Here is a 25,085-nt window from a genome sequence, read left to right as displayed (position 1 = left end):
CTTCATTTTTAGAAAATATATTAGATTAAAATTTCTCGATAATAACATTAGCAGTCGATGTGGTTAATTGAAAACAAAATTACGTTTTATTAATATTGTTAATAAGGGATTTTGTTAAAACTAAACATTAATAAATAACCTGTGTGTTAATGTATGCAACCATACAATCATCTTCACGTGTTTTAGAGCCAAGAACGGTTAAGAAAAAAAATAGCTTTATTTGATATAAAAAACATGCATATACATCATGAGCAGCGTACTTTATTTAAAAAATAAATAAAACGAAATAAAATATTTGTCAAAAACGAATTACTATTAATTGAATTAAAAATATTTCCGGCCACTTTTTAACTGGCCACTTATTATCAATGTATTCTCCTAATTTTAAATGTACAAATGTATGGTATGTAAAAATGTAAGTTTAATGAACTACGTTTTGAACGTACATAGGTGATCCTACAGTGGGATCTTGTACTATTATGAACATAGGAACAGTTTACAGCAGATTATCTTACGAGAATGCATTTTGTTTGAACAGTATATATCACAAATAGTAGTGTAAGTGTAATAGTAAAGGTTAGGAGAGTGAATTGCATGGGTCCAGCCGTTCATAATGGCGACGGCGCTGCTAGTCACCTTAGCTGGGAGTATGGCCACCTAGAGGCGTATGACGTTGATGTAAGTGCCGTTGCCATGGTTTCACAAGTTTTGCTCATTTATTCAAATAATGATTCTTGCATGTAATGATTCTCTATGCAATGTTTCCCAAAAAACAAAGATTATACCAAATTCTACTATAATCACCAATTAAATTTACAATAACTTATTTCTAAAGAATTTTGAATATCCACCGAAAATAAAATTGTGTAAGTGGCAACATTGTAATCCACGCCTTTGCAAATTTGCAATTGCAAATGCAAATGGCCTCATAAAAGCATTGAACATTATATCCAAAATTTTAGAAAGGAGATAAAAACAATATACATCAATTTTTATATTTCTAATAAATATTGCTAAATTTTTGTGGATGGGTGAAAGTTATTAAATTATTTTTACAAGCATTTAGTAAGAACAGCACCTAATTATACCAAACTTTGTACTATTAACTCAATACTATTTACCCCTTCCGTAGGTAAATTACCTTTAAATATTAACCAACATGGATCTTATTTATATACTATATATATTTTAAAATCATTAAAATACTTAACTTTTGTAGATGCCTTCCTAAAAGTTGCCTTATTTTATAAAAAAGTCATACATTCTTAATTTTAATATTTCATTATTATAGATTTTCATGGATCTTCTACTTCTGGGCAATAGTTACATACTAATTTGTGATGATCCTGAAGAGCAAGATCGCAGAAATGCTAGAATTTACACTTTATTATCTACAGATGGTCCTTTAAGGAAGAGTATTTTAGAAGGTATGGAACTTAGTAACAAACCAGTACTAATGAATATGGAGGCATCTAAATTATATGATTGGGAAGATCTCCAACATAATGGGAAGATTCAATGAAGATTGGTGGAAAAATTCCTACATGAAATTGTCCATCTGGTTCAGGATCCCAGCCAGTGGAGATGTGTCCCCACCCATACCCTCAGAAGGAGGAGGATATTATTTGTTGCCAATGATTTACCAAAGAAAATTATATAAATAAACAAGTGTCAGGATATCTGTGTATTATTTTGTTGTTTTCCGGACTTTGGTTTGTTAATGTAATGGAAAACAGATATGGTCATAAAATAAATAAAAACTTTCCTGTATCACAATATATACTCCATTCGACATCATCATTTATATATAAAATGCATAAGTGTATACTATATTTTTGGACAGAGAGAATTTATTTTTTGGCATAGAATAAGTTTTTATTTCTTATTTTATGACTATATTAATTTATTTTCCATTAAAAGCATACTATTTGAATTTTGCCGCCTAAAATTCAGAGCACATTTTTTGAATTTGTCGCCTAAAATTTAGAACCTACGTTTTAAATTTGCCACCAAATGAAATTAGTTTCGGCCCGTCCGCATTTGGCGCTGGAAACTCTCTGCCAAATCTTTTTATAGGACTTACCTTACTAGAGGGCTAGGAGCTATGTACTCTGAATGAGATGTTGAAAAGTTGATACACAAACGACGCTTTACTTTTCCACTACTTAAAGCCCTAATTTATACGTCTATGGTTAAAACTAGAATATATCCTAATTAGGGGTACGGAATTTTCACAAATAAAAAACATTTATTTAAGCATTTATTTTTAACTACGAGTAAAACAACAAAAAACATTCATTAAAAGCTAACATCGTTGTACTTGGTAATGGTTGTACTTTCGACTCTTGTAAGAGCTGTTCTTCGATCTGTCACTACAATATTATATTTTCTGAAAAATCGTTCTGCGTCTAAACTGTTCGTTGGACTCCAGATGCTCCTTCAGCAAATGACGGAAAACTGCAGTGTGTAGCAAGCAAAATATCCTTCACATTGGGATTTTCGTTCCTTCGTATCGATTGAAGGATTAATCTATGAAAGTGAGTATATCCATCTATGTACTCCAATTGTGTCATTGTTCTAAAAAAAGGAATTTTAGAAAAGTTTTCTGAGAGTACACTTGGGTTCACAATAAAACTTGCAGCTATACATGGGTTAAATAACTGTCCAACGTGTAAGAAAGCCTCGTTTGTCTTTTAAAGTCATACAGAGTTGTAACTACTTACTTATTTAGGGGTGAGTTAAGCACCTGCAGATATTTCTCAGAAATAAACAAAACTCTATATTATTTCGCATTTATGTTCAAAATTTTCGCCGAAATTCGCATCTATTTCGTAAAAACGAAAATTCCGTACCCCTAATCCTAATATATAGTGACTTTATTGAAGAACCCAAACTAAACACATGTTATGACTAATAAAATTCACATTTACACCCTTTTTTCCTCCCGATTCTCCCAAACAAGGATTAAGAATATGGAATGGAGAAAACCAGATGTAAAAAATAGGTAAATTAAGAGTGGAAGCGGTCGTGCTAAAAACTGAATGGTTGACGAATCTGTAACGCGAGGTTCTACAGGAATCTATCAATGGTCAATAGCTACTCCTAAGAATATGATTCTCACCAACATGCAAGGCACACACGGTGTATGCCAAAAACCCAACCCTATTCAAAGTGCGCCAAAAAGATAAACCTTAACATCGCCACACATAATCTTCAGTCACTCTCTAGAGATTTGAAAAACTCTCAAAAGTGAATTGGAACATACATGAAGTTAGAAAAAAAAAAAGTAATCTTAGCACGTCACACACCCTCAAGCCATTGATCACAAATGAGGAGAGAAATTGTGAGTCTGAGCCGTCGGTTTCTTTATTCACATAAGAACTGTCCATAAATCACATCTCAACAAGGGTGGTCAGACATCAAAATTAGGGCAAAGATAGATCATACAGGTAATCCAGACCAAGAAAACCAAATATTCTATGATCAAATATACTGTACAATCAAGGAAAATCCTGGTCACTTCATTAGTGGTGATCTCAACGCAAAAGTAGACACCAAGGAAGAACTCTTTGAATTATCAGAAAACTTTGGAAGTGAAGGCAGAAATGAGGCAAACAATCAAACAGCTTTTTTTTAAAAGCAGGTTTTAAAAAAAAACATGGGAAGTCCTGATGGAAACAAAATAGACCATTTCTTAAACAAAAGAATTATTTAAAGACAAATGTGTTTTAATTTTAGTAGAGTTCTGTAGAACTATACAGATAAAGAAAAATATAACAATACACAACCTCCAATTACAGTAAAACCCGAGGGCACTAAACTGAGGATCAGATTTAATGCCATATACAACAAAAGCAGAAATCTAAGGGACCCTGAAAAAAAAATAATCGAACCCCAGGCTATATCACAAAGAAAATTTAGAGAAGTACTGATTTGTTTACAAGAATAATAGCCTTTTTCGGAACAGTCTATATTGTTGGGGTTTTCCGTTTTTGGTTTCACATTTTGTACATCGTTTACATATTCTGAAACATTGACTAGCATCTCTTCAGCAGACTTCAAAATGAGTTCTTTCATGTTTCCTTCATCAGTTCTGCTTTGGTTCTGTTAGATTTTCATGTAGAGTAGTCTCATATTTTTAGTTTCCGAACTATTAGTTTCGCTCTTTTTTTATATACTGTCAGCGTTTCTGCATAGACATTTTGTATAAATAAAACACAAGATGGGTTTAAACCTTTATTTAATCCTTTATATGGTGCGTTATGCACAGAGAGAAAAGATATACGTAAACCTAGAGAAATAAATATTTATATCACAGCGTTACAACCACAAAAACTTACAATTTGTGTAGGACAAAGTCTTAGATAAACAAATCACATTTATGATTCAAGTTCTTTACCTAAACAAAGAATTCTACCAATAAAACAAGAAAAATTATAATTCACTTCACTACTAAAACAAGTAAGATATTTTACTGGTAATATGCTGTGTCGTAGTAAAACTGCTTTAAATATTACATGTCAATCTATAAAAATAAAAACTGGAAAACGTGCAGCACATTTATGCACTTGAGAAATACTGATAAATATCTAAAACCTATATACCACCTTCTCGTTCGCTCAAATCTCAATAACCTGCAACAAAAAAAAATAAGTATTAGTGTGTGCAGAATTTAACATAAAGTAGTGTTTTATTATGACATATTTCAGGTTTATAGGCTGCAATCTCCCAATCATTTCTTCCCGGAATTTCATCTACTACTGAGACAGATACCAAACACAATCTATTACGACTACAATAATTGTCTTTCCCTTACTGATAAAGTTATCTACAGTGAATTCTTTTGGTAATGTCTATTGCAGTTGCAGATTAAATCTCAGAAAGAAATAATTCCAACAAAACACAAAAAAGTTTTTATTTAAAATTTAAAAGCCATATTTCTGCTTTTTTCTGTTCATATCATATTATATAATCACATGGACTCTCTCAAATTAGGAATTTTATCATATTGAACTAAGCACTTAAAATTTTGTGTCACTTAAATAATTTGTAGGGAAACTTGAGGATGGGATCCAGACAGTTAATGTGTGGACACCGAAGGCATATTTCCCATATTAATTTTCCTTTCCATAAGCACTCATGCTTAACCGTCAGTCTCAGCTAAGGCATGCCAAAATGGAAGGAATTATAATCAAAATGTAAGTTAATTATGAAGTATTTTAAAATTTCAAAGTTTACAAAAACGAGCAGATTTGGAAAATTATAATCTAGATATTTATAATAATTTAATCTACCTACCACTGTCATTATTGAACCCATTTGAGTATCCTGTTGATCCGTTTGAGTAATTATTTGTGGCACCAAATTTCCTATAGCCGCCGCCTCCTTGATTGTTAAACCTTTTATTGAAACCCCCTCCGTTTCCCCAACGCGAATTGCCTTTGCCAAAGCTGTTTGTTTTTCCGGCGATTTCGCTCAATTTTGGATTTACCACCTACAAACAAAAACAAGAAATTAGCTTGAATTCAGTACAAATACACGTTTAAAAATTATCGATAGCAAAGTTTTGTAGGGAAACTTGAGGATGGGATCCAGACAGTTAATGTGTGAACACCGAAGGCATATTTCCCATATTAATTTTCCTTTCCATAAGCACTCATGCTTAACCGTCAGTCTCAGCTAAGGCATGCCAAAATGGAAGGAATTATAACCCAAATATATCATAAATAGAAAAAAAAATTACCTGGTTAGTTTCATTCAGTACGGAGATCAGATCTCTAGCTTGCTTGTAGTTGGAAGGTGTGAAAAATGCATATGATGTACCGGCAGAATCTGAACGACCAGTTCTACCGATTCTGTGAATGTAATCTTCTGAGGAGTGAGGATAATCGTAATTTACAACATATTTTATACCCTCAACATCTAAATAAGAAAAGACATATTAGAAATCAGTTAAATACTAGCCAACCTGAAGAATTTATGCTCAAACAAAGAATCAATGGTAATTTTGTACAGTATTTTCTCATGTAGATTATTAAGATTCTCCAGATCGACTAATTATCTTGTAGCCTATGTAACATGACTAAGAACTGCTTCTCGATAGTCAAAACTTTTTTACTTATTCCATTAATTTTACTATAAAAAATTAGCTGAATTACTAAGGAATTCTTATTCATGTCTATTAAAAATCAAACTAGATGTTGCACACTATGTTTCAATTAAATTGTTCTACAAATAATTTATTTACAAACAAAATATCACATTTAGACAACTTTTTTACTGTTTAAATAGTAGTGCCAACTGCTAGTGTTCAAGTATGTCCATGAATTTGATTGTTGTAGCCTTTATAGATCCAACATGAGTTCAAATTCGAACACTTATGTTTTCTTAAAGTATTAACATAATTAAAAAATAAAAGAAAACATAACTAAAAACATACTAACCAGTTTCAAAGGAAAATCCATGAGTTGTGATCTGAGTGAATAAACGATTTAAAGGAATAGTAGCAAAAATATTATCCTGCTTGCTTCAGTTGACCTTCTCCTACCTTAAGGCAATTTTTTGGTCTACTCAAACATCGCAGTAAATGACCAATGGGAAGACAAAAAAAAAATGACATATGTTTTATAATATTGAAGTGCACAAAAATCCCACGTCGTAGAAACCTAGGTTTTCTTGAGCATAGAAAGGAAGGTTGTGGGGGGTGGGACAGGTGAAAAGGATACGATCACCAGAAGCTGAATCTATCAAATGTTTTTAAAAATTGTAGGATATTTGGAGGAAAGAAAAATAAAAAGTTTTATAATTGATAAAAATTGAAAAAAAAGTTATAAATAAAAAGTGAAAAAAAATTTCAATGCATGCAAAAAATTATAGAAAATTTTAAGTTAGTTCAAAATATGAGAAAATTTAGATAATCTGTTGATAACAGTTGAAAAGAAGTAGCATACAGAGAACAAAATTGTCCCAATTCTTTAAAACATTTTAGTGATGAAATTTAGCCAGTATTAGTAGTTTCAACCATTTATAATTAATAGGAATCGTGAATATAAACTTCTTGGTGATCAGTTTTGGTTAATTGTTAAAACAAGTGCCATATTAAGTATACTAAAATCTTCCAAAGGTCTTCTTTAATATTTTCCTAGCTGAACCGTCCTGTGTTAGGTCGAAACAGCCTGTGTAAAGAGGCACCCGCATGAAAACAGAATTGCATTGCTAATTTCACTGTACGCAAAAAAGGTTTACAACAAGATCATCGTGCACGTGCCTCTGAAAAAGAAAAAAGGGCGCCCAGACTGATAAATAACAATTATACAAAAATTACACAATTCTACCAACATGTAACGCTGGCAAATAAATTCCACATGTAGTGTAGCACCATTAAAATTAATTTTTAATACATAAAAGCCAATTAATTGACTTTTACGGCAAAAGTACTAATTTTCCCCCAATAATTTGAAATGTAATAACAAAAATCCCCCAACCAAATAGTTACTTATTAAATTCAATTAAAATACATAAACCAGTCTGAAATCCCCAAATTTGTACTGCTACTATACCAAATTTAACTTTCAATACTTTTTTTTATCACAAATGAACATGGTATAATTCCCAACAAACCGATTTTTTAACTAATCCCCCACTGTTCAGGGGGGAAACTCACCTAACCCCCTGGCTGCTACATCAGTAGCTACCAAAATACTAGATTTTCCAGTTCTAAATTCCCTTAGGACATAGTCTCGTTCCTGCTGGCTCTTATCTCCATGCATAGACAATGCTGACCAACCAACACTTCTTATCGATCTTGTTATTCCTTCAACTTTCTTCTTGGTCTCTACGAAAATTATAATTTTCGAACCAGAGTCAGCATTGGTGTTAATCTCTTGCAAGAGACTTCCCAACCTAGAAAAAAAAATTGAAACTTAATATTCAGAACAGTCATAGAAGCGACAAAATATTTATTTTCGAAATTGTCAGTTCTTCTTAGAGGTAGGGGGTGCGAAAAGAATAATCATTGATTATTTCATTTATGCATCTCATCATGTGAATGAATTTATTTTGTTTAAAGTTAGTTATAGTAAGTCCCATAAGAATTTTGAAAAATCCTTTCTAGAATAGTTCAGAAAATTTTATATCTGGAAAAGTATATCTAATGGAATAAAAAATGGATCAAATAAAAATTTTCGTTATTTTCTTTCCAGAGTTGATACTTAGGCAAAATTTTTAAAATTAAAAATTAAATAAATAATTTAAGAATAACATTACAAATATAGCCCCAGAGAAACTGAAAATTATTATAAATAAAATTCTACAATTTACACTTACAAGTTTATTCAGATTAAATTGTTGAAACATTTTTTTTTAGTTGAAGTTGAAGTAGAACAAAATTTTAATTCTAGAGACGTTTCTACAAACATCTAAGGTCCAACTTACTACAACTAACAGGATCCATCTGGAATAAAGAAATAAAAATAATAAAAGTAAACTTACTTCCTTTCCTTTTCATGCTCCTGGCAGACATCAACGAACTGTACAATATTGTTATTGGCAGATAAGTTCTTTGAACCTATGTTGATGTAAACAGGGTTCTTCATGAAGTCAGAGGCCAATTTCCTAACCTCTTTGGGCCACGTAGCAGACCACATAAGTGTTTGTCTGTCGGGTCTGACTTGACTGAGAATCTTGCGAATTTGTGGTTCGAAACCCATATCTAACATTCTGTCAGCTTCGTCAAGAACCAAATATGTGCATCTCTCTAGGTTAGTAGATCCTTTCTCGAGAAAATCTATAAGACGACCGGGTGTGGCGATGCAAATCTCAATACCCCTTTGTAGGTCACGAGCTTGGGGCCCTTTGGGAGCACCTCCGAAGATACAAGAGTTACGGATGTTAGTAGACCGGCCAAAATCGTTAGAAACCTCTTGAATCTGTTGAGCCAGTTCTCTAGTAGGAGCGAGAACCAATACAATTGGTCCTTCTCCTTTATTTAGAGGTGGTTGGTTGTTGATATGAATTGCAGCAGGTAGGATGTAGGCCAGGGTTTTTCCAGATCCTGTTTGTGCTATACCAACCATATCATGACCACTCATTGCGATTGGCCAGCCTTGTGCTTGAATTGGTGTAGGAGCTTCATATCCCTTATTGCAAACTTCTGTTAGAATGTAATCAGGGAAATTTGCTTCGTCGAAGTTCTGAATAGGGTTAGGTGCTTCCCCTTCGACAGTAATTTCTTTTGCTTTGCGAAACTGCTCAACCTCAAAGGGAGTACGGCTTGCCACAGAAGGATGGGGCACATAGTAGTGCTTTTCCACCGGACGTAACTTTTTGTTAGCCCATTCGACTTGTCTCAACCCCCCGTTGCCGGTATATCCTTGATTGTTCCTATTGAAATTGTTTTGATACCCGCCCCCGTTGCGATTATTGTAACTGTTATCCCCGAAAGACTTGTTATTAAATCTGCCATTATTAAATCCACCTCCCGGTTTATTATAGCTACCGCCATTTCGGTTGTTGTAGCCACCTCCTCCTCCGTTGTTTCCTCCGCTTTTGAAATTGGAAAAACCATTGGAACGAGCCTGGTAATCATCACCGCTTTGTGGATAAGTCCTGTAAAAAATATAACAATAAGATACCATACAATTTTATAGTATAGAAGTAATATATGCTAAGTAAATAGGAATGTCAACATGACACGAATAAGAATTTACAGTCAAACCGAAGTTGAAGAAAACAAAATGAAGACTGAACTTTGTAGATTACAAATATACCACAATCAAATTGTTTTTTTAAGTACTATGGAAAAATTCTGTAAGAACTAACTGAACTTGAATATAGAGAAAACAGTCAGGCTTTAAAGCTTGAAGTTTTTGTATCAACTATTGTCTTTTGACACAAATAATAGAAAAATGATAAAATACAAATATAGAAAATAGCTAATATTCATGGATGTATACAATGTGTATGAACAGTTCCTGTAAAAATATTCTGGAAGAAACGGCACTATTAAGGAACGCAAGTCATTTTCATAAAAGCCCTTAAAAATGGCGGGTCAACTTCAAGAATAATTGGTAACAATACATATATCAAAAATTATAAATTCCCTGTAAACAAAGGTGTGTGCCAATGACACTGTATAAATATATCTTGACAGAAATGTTATATCAATAACAGAGACCTTAAACATGTGGCAAGAAAACTACATGAAGAATAAAAGGGTCTAGTTTAGTGGAAATAAATATTCAAAAGAAAATACTCATATAAAAGTTGAAGATATAAACACTCTGAGAGGTTAAGATGAGGCTGTGTATTGCCTCCCATATTGTTTAACACTTTAAACGCCAGGTTAGTTGTATTTAACGCACACCCTGTTTGTACAAGGTGTTATGTGAGTTAATTTGGCAGTTAATGTGTTAATATCTATGAGGTCATTCCAAGGAGTTATATTCAAGAGGTCACATTACAAATGGGTGAGTTATCAATAACTTACACTATACTGATGATACAGTTGTTATAATTGCAGACAATTTCAGGAATTTATACAATGATTAAATGATGATTGTTTCTAATACAAGTAATAGAGAAAGAAAGAGAATATAAATTCCTAAGGCATGGTTAATGAACCAAGATAAGGTGAACCAGGATAAGGAAGAGATCAGATTTTGCAGATATAACATTAGGATTAAGAACAAGGTTATTTCAATGTTATCACATTTGTATGATGTTGAAAAAAAAACCAGATCAAAAGATGATCTTAGCTATCATAGAATATATAAATATACCATGAATTATGATTACAAATATGAAGTATTACAAATATGAAGAAGTATTGCTAATGAACAAAGACTTGAAAACAATACAAACAGTGAGAGTACTTTGGTCATGTAACGAGGCGAACCAGATTATGCAATGTTATGACTAAAAATGGATAGAAAGATAAATTACAAGTGAAATATTGGAAGGAAAAATTTCTTGGCTTAGTAATTAAGAGTAAAAATGGTAGTAACAAATTTTTTTAACAGTATAAAACCAGGGAACAAAAACTCAGTATGGAGATCCAGCTGTTCTACCAACTGTTCAAAGAGGCACCAATCTCAGAATTTGTTAAATTCCAGAGAGAGATCAACACCTGGGTAACTCTGATGGACTGGCTAAGATCTAAATGTATAGAATCCAATAAAAAAAAGTAAGAAAATTATATATAATATATATAGAACCCCAAAACGGAAGGCCATATTGAAGATGAGACTCAAAGAAATTAACCACCCTTATGAAGAGGAATAATGACTGTCTTTAGGCACTCTAGAAATATACACTTTTCAAAGGAATCATTAATTAGTGAGACCAGGACTTCCAACACATTATTTGGGAGATTTAAGAAAATTTTTATGGATAGTCGATCAGTACTACAGGAAGATTTGCTTTTGATACTACTGATTGTATCAGTTCAGATTTATCAACTGGTCTTATAAAGAATGAATTTGAGACCATTTTTAAAATTGAGGAGATAGGAAATAGGATATTGTTGTGGCAAAATATAGCTGTTATATTTTTACTCACATTAACGAAGTATTCATTTAGATTTTCAGGGTTTGGAAGAAAAAATGTTCAAGGAGCATGTTAGTTTTATTTCAAAGATCATTTATTATGAACCAAGCTTCCCTTGCAACATTTTTAGAGCTTCCTAGATGATTTTCATAATACATTTTTTAGCTGTTCCTCTGTACTCATTGGATTCAGTGACAAAGACATTGGTAGTAAATTTCTTGTAGATATGATGTAGATGATGATAAAGACTCAAGTTTTACTGATAACGTCTCACAGAAGCAGAAACAAATGTTTATGCTGACATCCCTGTTGCAAAAATAATATCAGAAGTTTTTAATTTTACAGATTTCAAAAAAGAACTGGATAGAGCTCAAATGTAAAATTTGAATTGGAAAAGTTGAACTTGAATGGGGTTTAGAGAAAAAACAGTCTTAAATGAAATGCACTCCAGGCAGGACCTAAATAAAACAGAACAAATTTTTCATGGTTAGAAGACAATCCTATGCTATGTTAACAGTCAATTGGAAAAATTTTATATTGCAAATCTTTACTGGACATAATAATGCTCATAGAACTGTACTAAGACATCAGAGTAGTCACATGTAGAGTAAGATATACCTAGAATATTTGATGATTCCAATTATGACAGGAGTGTTCTTTATTACTTTTGTATGGAGTGAATCACGTGATCCATAAAATCTGGAACCAGTATCGAAGGCTGAAAGGTGGAAATTCAAATTAAGGAAGGATTATACTACAACAATCAATAAAATAGCTAATTTATTCTATGAATTGCTATCACTTCATTGATCGAAAAGATATAGCAAATAAATGTGAATACATAGCACAATGGCTGCTAACTTAAATGGTCTGGAAACCCACCAGATCTTACCAGAAAACTGTAAGAAAAATTTTTTTCGATGCCAAAAATACCTTTCAGAATTTTTTTCTTCGTATATCAACTATTAAATATAGCAAATTTCAAACTACCTCTTATATTCGCATTAACAATTAGAACAATACAGTAATATTATGGGCGGATTGTATGAATTTAAAGTTACTCTGTGCAATGGATGAGCAGAGCAGTCTGCACATATTGTTCTTTAAATTCTGTAGTTTATGTAGCACAATGTGACACCTTTAACTATGATAAAGTTCATTAAAGGGGACAATTGAGTTGTGCAAAATAAATTAAAAGTGTAGAAACATTCATTATATAACCATATAGCAAATAATGTGAATACAAAGCAAAATGGCCGCCTTAGGAAGGCTCTTCTTGTGAGGGTGCCTGGCACCCGGTGCCATGAAAATTTTAGAACTCTATACTGATAAATAACATCAATATACAAACAAGTAATATCGTGAAAAATATGTTCATAATTACGATATTTTAGCACTCACGTAACGAGTGTTCTTTGTTCTATCCTCAAAGGACACGTGATCAATAAAATATGGAATTTATGACGAACATGGAAAATACAGAAAAAAAAATACTGAAAATGCCACTAGTCAATGATTTCAATCAATTTATCGACAAATACACTACAACTGTACGTAAACTAATTACTGTATTATATACAAGAAATATTTCGTATAAAATTCACACAAAATGGCCGACGAATATAATGTACAATATGAACAAAGAATATAGAAAGCGTCTATATTCTTTGATATGAAGTCATAAGCAAAATCATACAAATTGAATATTTATAAATAACATGTAAATGTACAACATTTAATTCTAAAAAATATAAATACTGCACGACAAACTCATGAATTAATATTAATCAATATAATATACACGGTAAAATAAATGCGCCATGTCCAATTTTAATCAATGCGCAATGTTTCCACGTATTGATTTACTGAATACTTTATAACCGCATAGCAACAAGATATTGCAAGAATATTAAAAACCACACAAAAGCAAATTTATAACGTTCATAATGGTGGAATTTAAATAGAAAATTAGTACAATTATTTCGATGAAAAAACCTATTAGTAAATATATCAAAAATGATGTAATTAATTATGCAGATAATGAACTAGTACTTACATTTTTAGTTTTCTTTTAACTCTGAAGCGTAGAACACGAATTTAAAATATCACTACTTTAATAAATCAATTACAAATTACAATCAGAAAAATATTGCAATTTGACACAACCGTTCCCTTTGAAGGTTCACAGCAAAAGAGGACGAGATTCGTAGGGAAGGAAGTTGAACAACGATTTTCTAGACTAGCAGTCCTACGTCACTTCCTCTAATTATGTCAATGATCGAAGTGATCCTTAATCCTTATATATTGCTATCTTTATTTTATGCAATGAAAATAAAGATGCCATCTTTCGAACTAACACAATACTTGTTCTCTTACTTTCTTTTATTTATAAAATAGAAAGAAACAACTAGCTTTTCTACGAAAAGTTGTTATTTCTTTAATGGGAATTTTCTCCAATGGTTCCGAGATTATTTGACATGATAAACTGAGGTTATGTATTGGTCAATATTTAGGTTTATTTTGTATTTAAATTTAAAAATATAAAATGACTGAAGAAAAATCGGGGTATATTGATACCAATATTGAATCAAGTAAGTAGTCCACTAATATATTTTTTGATCTGGGCACTGTAATGTTAATTTTTAAGGTTTCAAAAATATCGATCCTGAAGCTAGAACTGATGAAATTGAAGCAGAAAGTAATAAACAATTGAAAGAAAATGAATTAAATGAATCAAGTCAAGAGAAAATTAACAGCGGCAATGTAGAAAAAGGTAATTTAAGCAGTACAACTTGTCATGGAAAAATTCTTAAAATATTGGACCTGATCTAGTTTTTAAATTAATCTACAAAAGACGTACAAAGTGGTTAAAGTTCACATAATTTATACAGTTTATTTTAAATAATTAATACATTAATAATATATTTATTACATAGGGTGAACTTTATTAAAGGCACAGAAAAAAGGTTTTAAAATTGTCTAAGGGATGGCGCCACCCGTTATTAGGTTGATTTACTGTTTATGAACTACTACAATTAATTACTTCTACATTTCGGAAACAAATTATTATTTGATAGCTATTAAATTAAAAAATTTTTACCTGCCCGAAATGAGGACAAGTTTTAATATTTTATAGAAAAGAGATTATCTGTCAAAGTGGCGCCATCGTTTAAAAAAATTTAAAACAACATAGGAGATGTAGGCAGAAATATATCAAAAATAATTTAATTATATACATTTTATAGAATGATCCTTATGTAACTTATGATGTTCTGTAACTTCCTGTCCCAGAAAGAGATGATTAGGTGAAATTAAGCATTTACAAGAATGAATAATAATTTCCTATGTCATTGTTTTAATCCTGTAAATCTGCAATTTGCATACCAAATAATCATTTGATCAATTTTTATAATTTTAAATATTTTATTTTTCCAGGTAACAATGAGAAAGTAGCACCAAAAATTACAAACGATACCCAACAAACTACTGACGCCTCAGAGACACCTGAAACAGGATATGATTCAAAAAATGTTCACTACGAAGGAGATATTGCTATCTATACAGATCCGAGCAGTGGTAGTCAGTACACCTGGGACAAAGAAAAGAACGAATGGGTATTAAAAAGTAATGAATCTTATGGTTTTGAAGACGACACTCACGTCTATACTGATGCAGAAGGCGTGAAATACTTTTGGGATAAAGAAAAAAGTGCATGGTTTCCAAAAGTAGATGAAGATTTTATGGCAAGGTATCAGATGAATTATGGATTTGTAGATAATGCAAAAATTGAAGTAAAAAAGGACGAGCCCGTGGTGAAGTTAGAAGAGAAAGCTAAAAAGGTCAAGGGAGAAAAACGAAAAGCTTCAGAGCCTACTTGGTTTCAATTGGATGAAACACAAAACACTAACGTATATGTGTCTAATTTACCAACAGATATCAATGAGGAAGAATTCATAGATCTAATGCAGAAATGTGGATTAGTTATGAGGGATCCTCATTCAGGAAAATTTAGAATTAAGTTGTATAGAGAGCCTGGTACAGATTTATTAAAAGGTGATGGCCTATGTACATATATAAAAATCGAATCAGTGGATCTATCTTTACAAGTATTAGACGGTTATAATTATAAAGGGCAAACAATTAAAGTTGAAAGAGCAAAATTTCAAATGAAGGGTGACTTTGATCCTTCACTGAAGCCAAAAATGAAGAAAAAGAAAGACAAATTGAAATTAAAGAAGCAACAGGAAAAACTCTTTGATTGGAGGCCAGAAAAGAAACTAGGAGACAGAGCAAAACACGAAAGAGTGGTAATAGTGAAGAACTTATTCGATCCAAAAATATTTGATGTCGATGTGGGCTTAATTTTAGAGTTTCAACAGGATCTAAGAGAGGAGTGTTCGAAATATGGCGAAGTGCGAAAGGTGCAGATATACGATAGACATCCCGAAGGGGTAGCTCAAATCAATATGGGAACCCCGGAGGAAGCTGAACAAGTGGTTCCTTTGTTGAATGGACGATGGTTTATGAAAAGGCAGCTGACTGCTGAGATTTGGGACGGGAAGACAAAGTTTAAAGTGGCAGAGACTGATTCGGAGATATCACAACGGCTGGATAACTGGGATAAGTTTTTAGAAGACGAGGAAGTAAATAAGAAAAGTACTGACGATAAAGAAAAAGTAAAAAGTGAAAGTAATTCATAATTTATTATTTATTTCTAATTATACAATAAAACATGTTAATATGTAATAAAATTACTGTTTTTTTATTAGTTTTCTTCTTCCAATTTCGTTACAAAGAGCAATTATCATACAATATTGACAGTGAGTGGTTAATACTCCCGAAAGCATTAAAGGAAATATTAATAGGAGAAAAAATAATAAATCTCTTAAAGAACTCTACAGTGGTATAGAAAGTACAGTCCTACACAACAGCATAACATCTGACCCAATAGCTGTGCTTAACAGATTAAAACAGGGCTGTTTTATCCCATCTACCAGTGGCGCACCTAAAATTTTCCGGGGGGTTTAGTTGGGCAGCGAAATTTTTTTTATGCTATCTCCATGTTGAGTCCTTAAAATTTGGGCTTTAATTTAATTTAAAGTATTATAATGCTATCTTTTTTTTTTATAAAGATAGCAGTGCCAAAGATTTCGGTATCTGTTATTCTGTAAAAGTGGGATGGGCGCTGTAAGGCTGACGAAATTTTTTGAACACTCCCTTCTCTTATCTCTTTTGTTGGTGTTTATCTTCTTATTTCTTTTTTATTAGGTAGTGTTCGGATGTAATTGTGAACAGTATTAAACCCCTCCTTACTTCCCGTCATATCTCACAGTCAGCGGGTTCATAACTATTTCTCTATACATTCTGTTTCTCTCCACTGTACAGGGTGTCCCAAATTGGTATAATTTGCAGATATTTTGACATTTTTCTTTTACATTTTTAATTCTCTTTCACCTGATATGACATGATATATACCTATCTATTTTCATTTTTTGAAGCTACTATGCAGATAATATGTTTATAGTTGTGGTTATGTTATAGGCACTTAAAAATAAAACACTTGCAACAATAATAACCCGCTGCTTTATATAGATTTAAGAGTGGCGTTGGTTTCATGCTCCCCGTTACTATCCTGCATGTCTCATTCAGCGCAGTATCAACTTGTTTGGTATTGGCAGATCTTCCCCAAACGGGGCACGCATATTCAGCAGTGGAGAAACACAGTGCCTGTGCCGTTGTTCTTAAAATGCCAGGACGTGTACCCTATTTACTTCAAGTTAGCTTTCTGAGTATGGTTCCTAGTTGTTACTTTCCCTCTTGTTTTTATGCAATGTTGTCTGTAGGTGAGGGACCGGCCCATATAGGAGAGTAGAGTAGAGTAAATTTTTATTTGCATAAATTTTTAAACATAATTGAGCAAATAACGTCACATTATTCATTACAGATTAAAAAAAAATATATATATATATATTGACATTACACATTTAAAATATATTAACATTACAAATTAAATATGCTGATCAAGGAGAAGGATAGGCCAGGTACTCCGCCACAGTGTAGGGCTCAATGTCAACTAGGTGTTGAAAAACCTTTCTTTTAAAAGCTCTATAGTGCGTTTCCTGTTGAATGTCAGATGGTAGACTATTATAAAATTTAATACACGCATACAAAGGACTTCTCTCTGTTATAGACAATCTGTGAAGTGGCAAATTCAAATTAAGGCTTCTTGTATTATATTCATGATTGGGAAGCAGGTGACAATACAAAGAAAATTTTTTAAAAAGGAACATAATACATTCAAATATATAGATGGCTGAGAAAGTGAGTATATTGAGTGATTTGAATCGGCCTCTACAGGATTCTCCCGCCTTCAATCCTAAGATCACACGGACTGCCTTTTTTTGGACTATAAAGACAGTTGAGCTATCTACTGCAGCACCCCAGAAGATTACCCCATATCGCATAATAGAATAAAAGTTTGCATAATATACTGATAGTAGAATCCGCTGGTCTAGATAGCTCTTTAACACCCTTAATGAGTAGCAGGCTCTATTCAGTTTTTGACGTGACAACGTCTTAAATTAGGTTGTGGCTCGGAGTCATTCATGAAAAAGTGTAACGCCCGCTCACGTCTGTTACGATGAGTCACCGAACGAGAGAGAGGCCCGCCGGACCGGCGAATGCCTTGCGTCTCTCTCCCACTCAAACATGATCGGTCCGCTGCGCGCGCAGCACTAGAGAATTAGGCGCGTTGAATCGGTGCGTGCTTGTGTCTCTGTCTTTCTCGAGCGTTCTTGGCGTTCAAGACACATTACAGCAGAAACACTTCCTTTCATTTCATATTTCTCCTATCATCGTCCTATCCTCAACAAAATCACTCAAATAGAAATTAGTTAAGTTTAAGTTTACATGTACAATGTTTTAGTAAACAAAATATATTTCTATAGTTAAAATTTGTGCAATTCTTATTTTCATTCAATTCCTTGTTCCTATTGTGCAATTTAATAATATTCATATCAATAAATATTCTACCGAGAAAAAGACGTTGTCACGTAAAATCTTCGCCCGTAAAACCGACTTTACAGGCAACCGATTTTTTGTCATATTTTGTATTTGTTCCCCCCAATTCAGATTCTGGTCAATATGAATACCAAGAAATTTAACTGTACTATTAAAGTAGACAAAAACTGTCTTATCAGTATTAAGCAACAACCGATTTCCACTGAACCACTGTTCAGCCTTGCTTAGAATTTGCTCTGCCACTGTGAGGAGTGTTTCTAAAGTTTTTTCCCAGAAAAGCACATTTGAGTCATCAGCGAAATTTACAAGGTTTGAGGAACTACTAACCACCGCATTTGGAAGGTCGTTTATGTAGACCAAAAAGAGGAAAGGCCCCAGGACACTCCCCTGTGGTATGCCTAATTTTAAATTGATAGGATCAGAGTAAACCTTACATCCCCTTTTCTCCAGGCATACCTTTTGCGACCTATCTGTGAGAAATGATTTTATCCAGTTTAATGCCGGTCCCTGTATTCCATAAAGATGTAATTTTTGTAATAAAAGAACATGATCTAGGCTATCGAAAGCCTTAGATAGGTCCAAAAAAGCACCTAGTGTTTTCATCTTTGCCTCCAGTTTTTCTAAAATTTTTGATAAAATTTTTGATATAATTATACCGATTCTAATATATATCATTCCACGCAATTTGGAGTTTTCGCTTGGCTTCTTTTACGCGAAGGTGGAAAGCACAGACTTGGATTTTAGAGGGATTGGGTTTCAGGGAATTCTGCAGGTAGTACGATGTCATTGTTTTAAGGCAGTTTCGAGTTTCTCCTCCACTTCTTAAAAACTATTTCCTTGAGCATATATTGCAAGATCGTCAGCATAGAGGAAGTGCTTGGTTTCTGTCGGCGTAGGTTGGTCGTTTGTGTATATATTGAAGAGCATTGGTGCTAAAACACTTCCCTGTGGGAGGCCGTTTTTTTTTAACTCTAGTCATTTGAGAGTGTCGTATAATTTACGGAGCAATGTTTTGTGCCTTACCGTGTCATAGGCTGCTGTTAAATCTACGAAAGTAGCCCCTGTTATAAGTTTTTCTTCAAAGCCCTCTTCAATGTGTTCTGTTAGTGCGAGGACTTGACCGATGCGTGATTTGCCGGGTCTGAATCCCCCTTGTTGTGGGATGAGGTGCTTGTCGACATTTTTTTCTATTCTGGCGACTATGAGTCTCTCGTATAGTTTGAAAAAGTGTCACAACAGCCAACAGTAATAGGCCTGTAGCTACTGGGATTTTCTGGGTCCTTTCCTGGTTTTAACAAGGCTATTAATAGATAGATCAGACGAGATTAAAAACGAATTCTAATACTTTAATAGAAAGAAAAGGGACTTTTCGAATATTAAATTGAGTAAAAAACTTAACATGATAGATGAGTTTAGATGTACAAGAAATATAAATAAATAGACATACAAGGAAAGAGAAGACGAAGCAGAACAATCACATCCCAACTGAAGAACAAGTAATCAACTACCTATTCACAAAAATGGGAATAAACAATTTGCGACAACTACACGAGACATATTCAAAATACTGGCTTATATTTTTCATCATCTTTATCGATCAAATATTCTTAATAAGACAAATCAGAAAACAAATAACATGAACATGTAATTGACACCCACCACCTGTGTGTGTGAGTTAATTCGTGTAGGTATCATCTACAGTCAGAAATTCACACAGTTCAAAGAATGGGAAAAAGAAACAATGTAAAGGAGGGTATCAAACAGACAACATGAAAAAAGTTAAAATAAAACATATTCGAAAATAAAGAAAACAGAATCAAAGGAGTTTCTGAAAACCTTTAAAACTTTAAATAAAATAATACATTATTTCAGTAACAAACTAACAGGAATTTTTTCAGTCTTATTTTCCCAATCAATAAATTTGCCTTCGTTAACTCATAAAAATTGATCAACGTGATCGAATATTGAAATTTTACAATGACAGACAGTAAATGTAGGCAATTATTAATTTCTAAAAACAGTTTTAATTATAAAAAGCAATTGATTTGTGGTTTTATTAACTTTTTTGTCTAGGGCGCAAATGTGCGTGCTACATGAAATTTTGAAACCCCGCGCAGCGATCGAATCAGCGTAGGGCACTGCGCAGTCTCACTGTCTATCATTTGTTGGCCGGCCTGGTTGGAGCAAGGTGAGGTTTTGCATATGTCTGATAAAAAATAATTTAGTTTTCGTGTAATAAGATTTTTATAGTAGCTGTTATTGTGTGTAAAATTATTAAGTTTTGCTTTTCAATAGTTCGTAATTTAGAGGAAAGTTCTTTAATTGGTTTTTATTTTTTGTGCAGATTTTTCTATTGGAAGCCATTAAAAACCAGACTCGCTGTCAAAATACACACTGCAATAATGCAGTATAATAACGTTTATCATAATAACACAATGTAAGTATATAATTTCCATGTTTTAAAAAGCTATGCAGAATGTTTTTATCCGTTGCCATTTACTATTATCCCTAAGAAATTCGTGAATTATTATAATAGTGAGCCACCATTTTGGATTTGGGGATTCTGAAAGTAGATGTCAAATCTATAAAATTAAATGTAAACTTTTAAAACTTCCAATGACCTCGAAATATTTCGATAATGGGTACCGTTTCTAGTTAAATTAATGGATGGCCTAATTAAATATTAACAAGGAAAGTACTCTTATTACTCATCATTATTTTTAATTATCTAATTAATTATATATCAGATGTGAGAAACATTTTTTACTTATATTGCATATACGATATGTAATGACATTGCAACCTGACCAATATTTGATCAACGTTTCTGACAAATATAAACATAATTTATTATTTTAACCTTTTAAATATTCCAATGGCGATGGCTAAAATTCATTCTTAGGACTTTTATGTGTAATTCGCTCCTAAACTAGGTTTAGATCTAGACCCGATCGAGCTGGTGACATGTACAGTAAGCAACAGCAGTCAAACTATTGGTGCGGACCTCCTCACGCCATGGCCCCCATTCAAGACTTCGGTGGTCCAAAACAACAGTACAAAAAGAAACAGAAACCTGAAAACAACATGCAGTTAGGTGTTCCTCTTTGGCAAGAACAAGACCTTAAACCATTCAGGTAATTATTTTTATATACATGTATATTATTCATACAAGTCTCTCTTTTACTCATATAATCTAAAATCATCAAATTAAGCTGCTTGTGGGTCAACAATAGAATATATTAAACAAATGATATTAGAATTGATAATGTCAAAATAAGGGTGTTCATATTTATTATAACTAATTTTTGTACTGCTATATCAAAAGAATTATTATAGTGACTAACAATTACCTTAATTTTTAATTTCGTAAGGTAAGTACATATTTATAAGCTGATAATGAGGAAATTTCTAAGCCTCACTCAATCTTATCACCTGTAATTAATTTAATGAATAGAATAGAATAGAAAAAAGCTTTATTCTCAGGATTCACAAGTTACACACAAATATAAATTGTCAATAGAGAGAATGGTGTCAATTATAATTTTTAATGGTTGCTGTAACAACCTATATTTAACATAAAAGTAATATTAAAATATAAGGATAATAACAGTGCCATTTAGATTCGGATAAGAGCCCTCAGTCTCCCTACAGGTCAGCTTGAAGGTATTCTTCCACTTTGTACGGTTCAAGGTGTATGAGCAACTGTTGAACAGACTTTCTATATTTATTTATGTCAGTTTCTATTTTGATGCTATAAGACAGTTTATTAAAGAATTTAATACAGGCATATTCTGTGGTTTTCTCAGATGCTGTTAGTCTGTGTATTGGTATATTATAGTTTATGAGATTGTTTCGTGTATTAGTATTATAGTTTGTTATGGGTTTCAAGAATTTATGTCTATTTTAAAAAATGAAAAGTAAGCATTCATATATGTATGTTCCAGCCATTGTTAGTATGTTTAGTTTTTTGAAATTACCTCTACATGAATCCCTGTATTTCAAGTTAAGTAGAGTTCTGATTGCTCTTTTTTGTAATATAAAAACCTGTTCAGCGTTTGTATCCTAATTCTCACATTACACAACATTCATTTGACTTCTGTATGATTTTTAATATAAATTGGATAATGGCATGTGTGCAAACACTTGCTGAACTGAGTATATAAGAGTATGCAATAAAAATGTCAAATTTTTAGATTTATATGAAAAAAAGTTCCCTTCGAGTTCTCAACTATGATGAAATTGTTTAAACATTATTTTGTCTGTCATCATTGTGCTGGGATGGTGCTAATCTTCTTTGTATTGTTACAATTTTAGTAGATATACTCTAATATATGTAAATATACTATCTGCCACAGGTACTAAACTTGGAACAATACACTGAAGACTGACCCAAGCTGTATATAGTGGATAAGGATTTAGGTAATCACCGAACACATTTATTAAAATTGGTAAACTATCACCAAGTCCACAGAGAAATATACAGTAATAAATATGTTTAAATTTAAATGATAAGTATCTGAAACAAAAGTTGGATGTATATTGCTCAGGATAGAGATTGATGGAAGGAGTTGGGGGAGCCTATGTCCAAAAATAGATGATAGAAGGCCAAGAAGAAATGATAAATATAGATGTTTAAAAAACTAAAGCAGTTCAATAAATTTTTTATTATTATATTGAATATTTTTAATAATACATATCAATGAGAAAGAGAAAAGAGAAAAAAAGATTCTAACAGTGCAACCCGTGGGAATGAGAAGACGGGGTAGACCAAAGCTGAGGTGGATGGACGGGGTAACACAAGATGCCGAGAAGATCGGAGTCGGCAACTGGAAAATGCAAGCGAGGGACAGAATAGAATGGCGTAGAAAGCTTGAGAAGGTCGAGGCCCTGTAAGGGCTGTAGCACCAAGATGATGATGATGATGAGAAAGAGAAAAGTATTTCATTGACATATTATCAAATGAAATGCCTTTCAACCTATTTACAAATTTGTTTAACAAATGAATAATACATATATTATAATGTACATTATATCAATTATAATAAACTAACACAAATGTGAATAATAACAAGCACTGGGTATTAACAGGTAAATGTTGTTCCTGGTTGTTAACAACTCATTGTTTATAGAGTGTTGCAGTTGGATAATTTTTCTAAAAATATCTGGTATCTTGATGTTGTTGATTTCGAAGACAAACAAGTTGAATAACTTGTAGTAACTATCCAGTATCTTGCATGTATCCATAATCAGTTTTGTTTTGGGGTTTTCATAAAGGGGTTAGTTAGAGGAATATTCAACTAACACTGAAAGGAAATATTGAGGGAAAGATAGGATTAAGAAGTAAAAGACTCTTGTGGCTAAGAAACTTCCTACAATGGACATGGCTACATTTTGAACAGCTAATATTAACAGCTGAAAACAGAACAGTTTGCAATTGTAGTAGCCAACCTCTATTGACAAGATGGCAGTCCAAGAAGAAAAAGGAGTTCATTAGAGAGGTTGTGAATTGAGTTATTAGGATGACACATCTTGGTAATTATCTGGAGGCTCGGTATTTATCTGCAGGATGTTTTCAGATAGACAATGTTAAAGAACTATATTCCACAAGAGGTCTAAAAATGGTTTGGTAAATATGTAGCTGGCTCTAATTTAATTCCTTCATTATTGTATGTCTTCTTCTAATGGCGCTGCAACCCTTTGTAGGTCTTGACCCTGTCGCATACTTTCCTTTATGGGGCCTTCCTTTTGTCTTATTTCCTTGGGGTTTCCATCTCTTGATTACTTTTACAGCTCAATTATCTGGCATTAATTGGCTCAATTAAGAGGCCAAGCCAGTTACGTGTGGCTTTATAAATCTAATATCTGCACTCTGCATTAATTCATCCAGCTCACTCATGGTTCACTTTTTATTATCCACGAACCATAGCTACAATGGGTTGGTCCAAATATCTTTCTTAACCCTTTCGCTACGGGCCAAGTATCGGTTGCGCGTTGCTCATATACGGCGCCGGGAAAATTTTGCACTTCGCGATCGAGACGGCCAATCAGTAGTTTACATTCTTTATATTGAAGTGGTTGAATCGTTTTTCGTTTGTCGGCAGTTTGTTTATATTCGTTTTATCGAAGTAGTGGAATTTGTTTTCGTAAAACTTCAAAAAAACGGTATTTAGAAAGTACGGCGCTAGGGTGGGTAATGTGCTGCCGCGTATGTACGGCATATGTATGGTGACAGAATCTGAACGATGGAGATTAATTTGCGTAATAGTACGGCGCTCGCTCATCAAAGCTGCAAATGAAAATCGTACTTTTACGGCAACAGTATCGAAAGGGTTAATATTACTACAAGATTTCGTGTTTATATCACTGCAATTTAGATTATATAGGGTTGGTTATAATGGCGATGCTTAACCCATAACTGGTGAGGTCCATTTTTTGTTACATATATACGTATGGTGAGTTGGGGTCACAGTGACCCCAATTTGTTTTGCAAAATTAGACACTGATATTTGTTTATATTAAAA

The 25,085-nt window shown here is 32.8% G+C and overlaps 3 protein-coding genes and 1 pseudogene across 6 annotated transcripts in view; 2 read left to right on the top strand and 2 right to left on the bottom strand.

The window, feature by feature from the left end:
• Nucleotides 1–4,290: 4,290 nt before the first annotated feature.
• LOC140449416 (uncharacterized) lies at nt 4,291–13,759 on the bottom strand. Its single transcript, XM_072542579.1, has 6 exons — nt 13,601–13,759; nt 8,491–9,606; nt 7,664–7,902; nt 5,744–5,922; nt 5,299–5,494; nt 4,291–4,634 (listed from the first exon to the last, which is right to left on the bottom strand). Coding segments are annotated over exons 1-6 (1,740 nt in total). The 5' UTR covers nt 13,603–13,759; the 3' UTR covers nt 4,291–4,626.
• A 228-nt stretch (nt 13,760–13,987) lies between these two features.
• Nucleotides 13,988–16,308, top strand: barc (RRM1_TatSF1_like and RRM2_TatSF1_like domain-containing protein barc). Its single transcript, XM_072542578.1, has 3 exons — nt 13,988–14,135; nt 14,192–14,317; nt 14,980–16,308. The coding sequence occupies exons 1-3, from the start codon at nt 14,090–14,092 to the stop codon at nt 16,242–16,244; spliced, it is 1,437 nt and encodes a 478-aa protein (XP_072398679.1). The 5' UTR covers nt 13,988–14,089; the 3' UTR covers nt 16,245–16,308.
• Nucleotides 16,309–20,627: 4,319 nt separating this feature from the next.
• Nucleotides 20,628–25,085, top strand: part of LOC140449413 (uncharacterized) — a 37,860-nt gene continuing 33,402 nt past the window's right edge. For 2 of the 4 annotated variants that reach the window (XM_072542577.1, XM_072542574.1), the window contains exons 1-3: nt 20,628–20,752; nt 20,909–21,001; nt 21,498–21,698. In XM_072542577.1, the coding sequence (XP_072398678.1) occupies nt 20,967–21,001; nt 21,498–21,698 (236 nt within the window). In that variant the 5' untranslated portion in view covers nt 20,628–20,752; nt 20,909–20,966. The remainder of the gene's footprint in view (nt 20,753–20,908; nt 21,002–21,497; nt 21,699–25,085) is intronic. The other 2 variants (XM_072542576.1, XM_072542575.1) reach the window with 2 other exon arrangements.
• LOC140451561 (U6 spliceosomal RNA) lies at nt 22,798–22,897 on the bottom strand (annotated as a pseudogene).

Source organism: Diabrotica undecimpunctata, chromosome 9 (assembly GCF_040954645.1).
Source record: "Diabrotica undecimpunctata isolate CICGRU chromosome 9, icDiaUnde3, whole genome shotgun sequence".
Lineage (NCBI taxonomy): Eukaryota > Metazoa > Arthropoda > Insecta > Coleoptera > Chrysomelidae > Diabrotica > Diabrotica undecimpunctata.
This window is presented reverse-complemented; position numbering and strand designations above follow the sequence as displayed.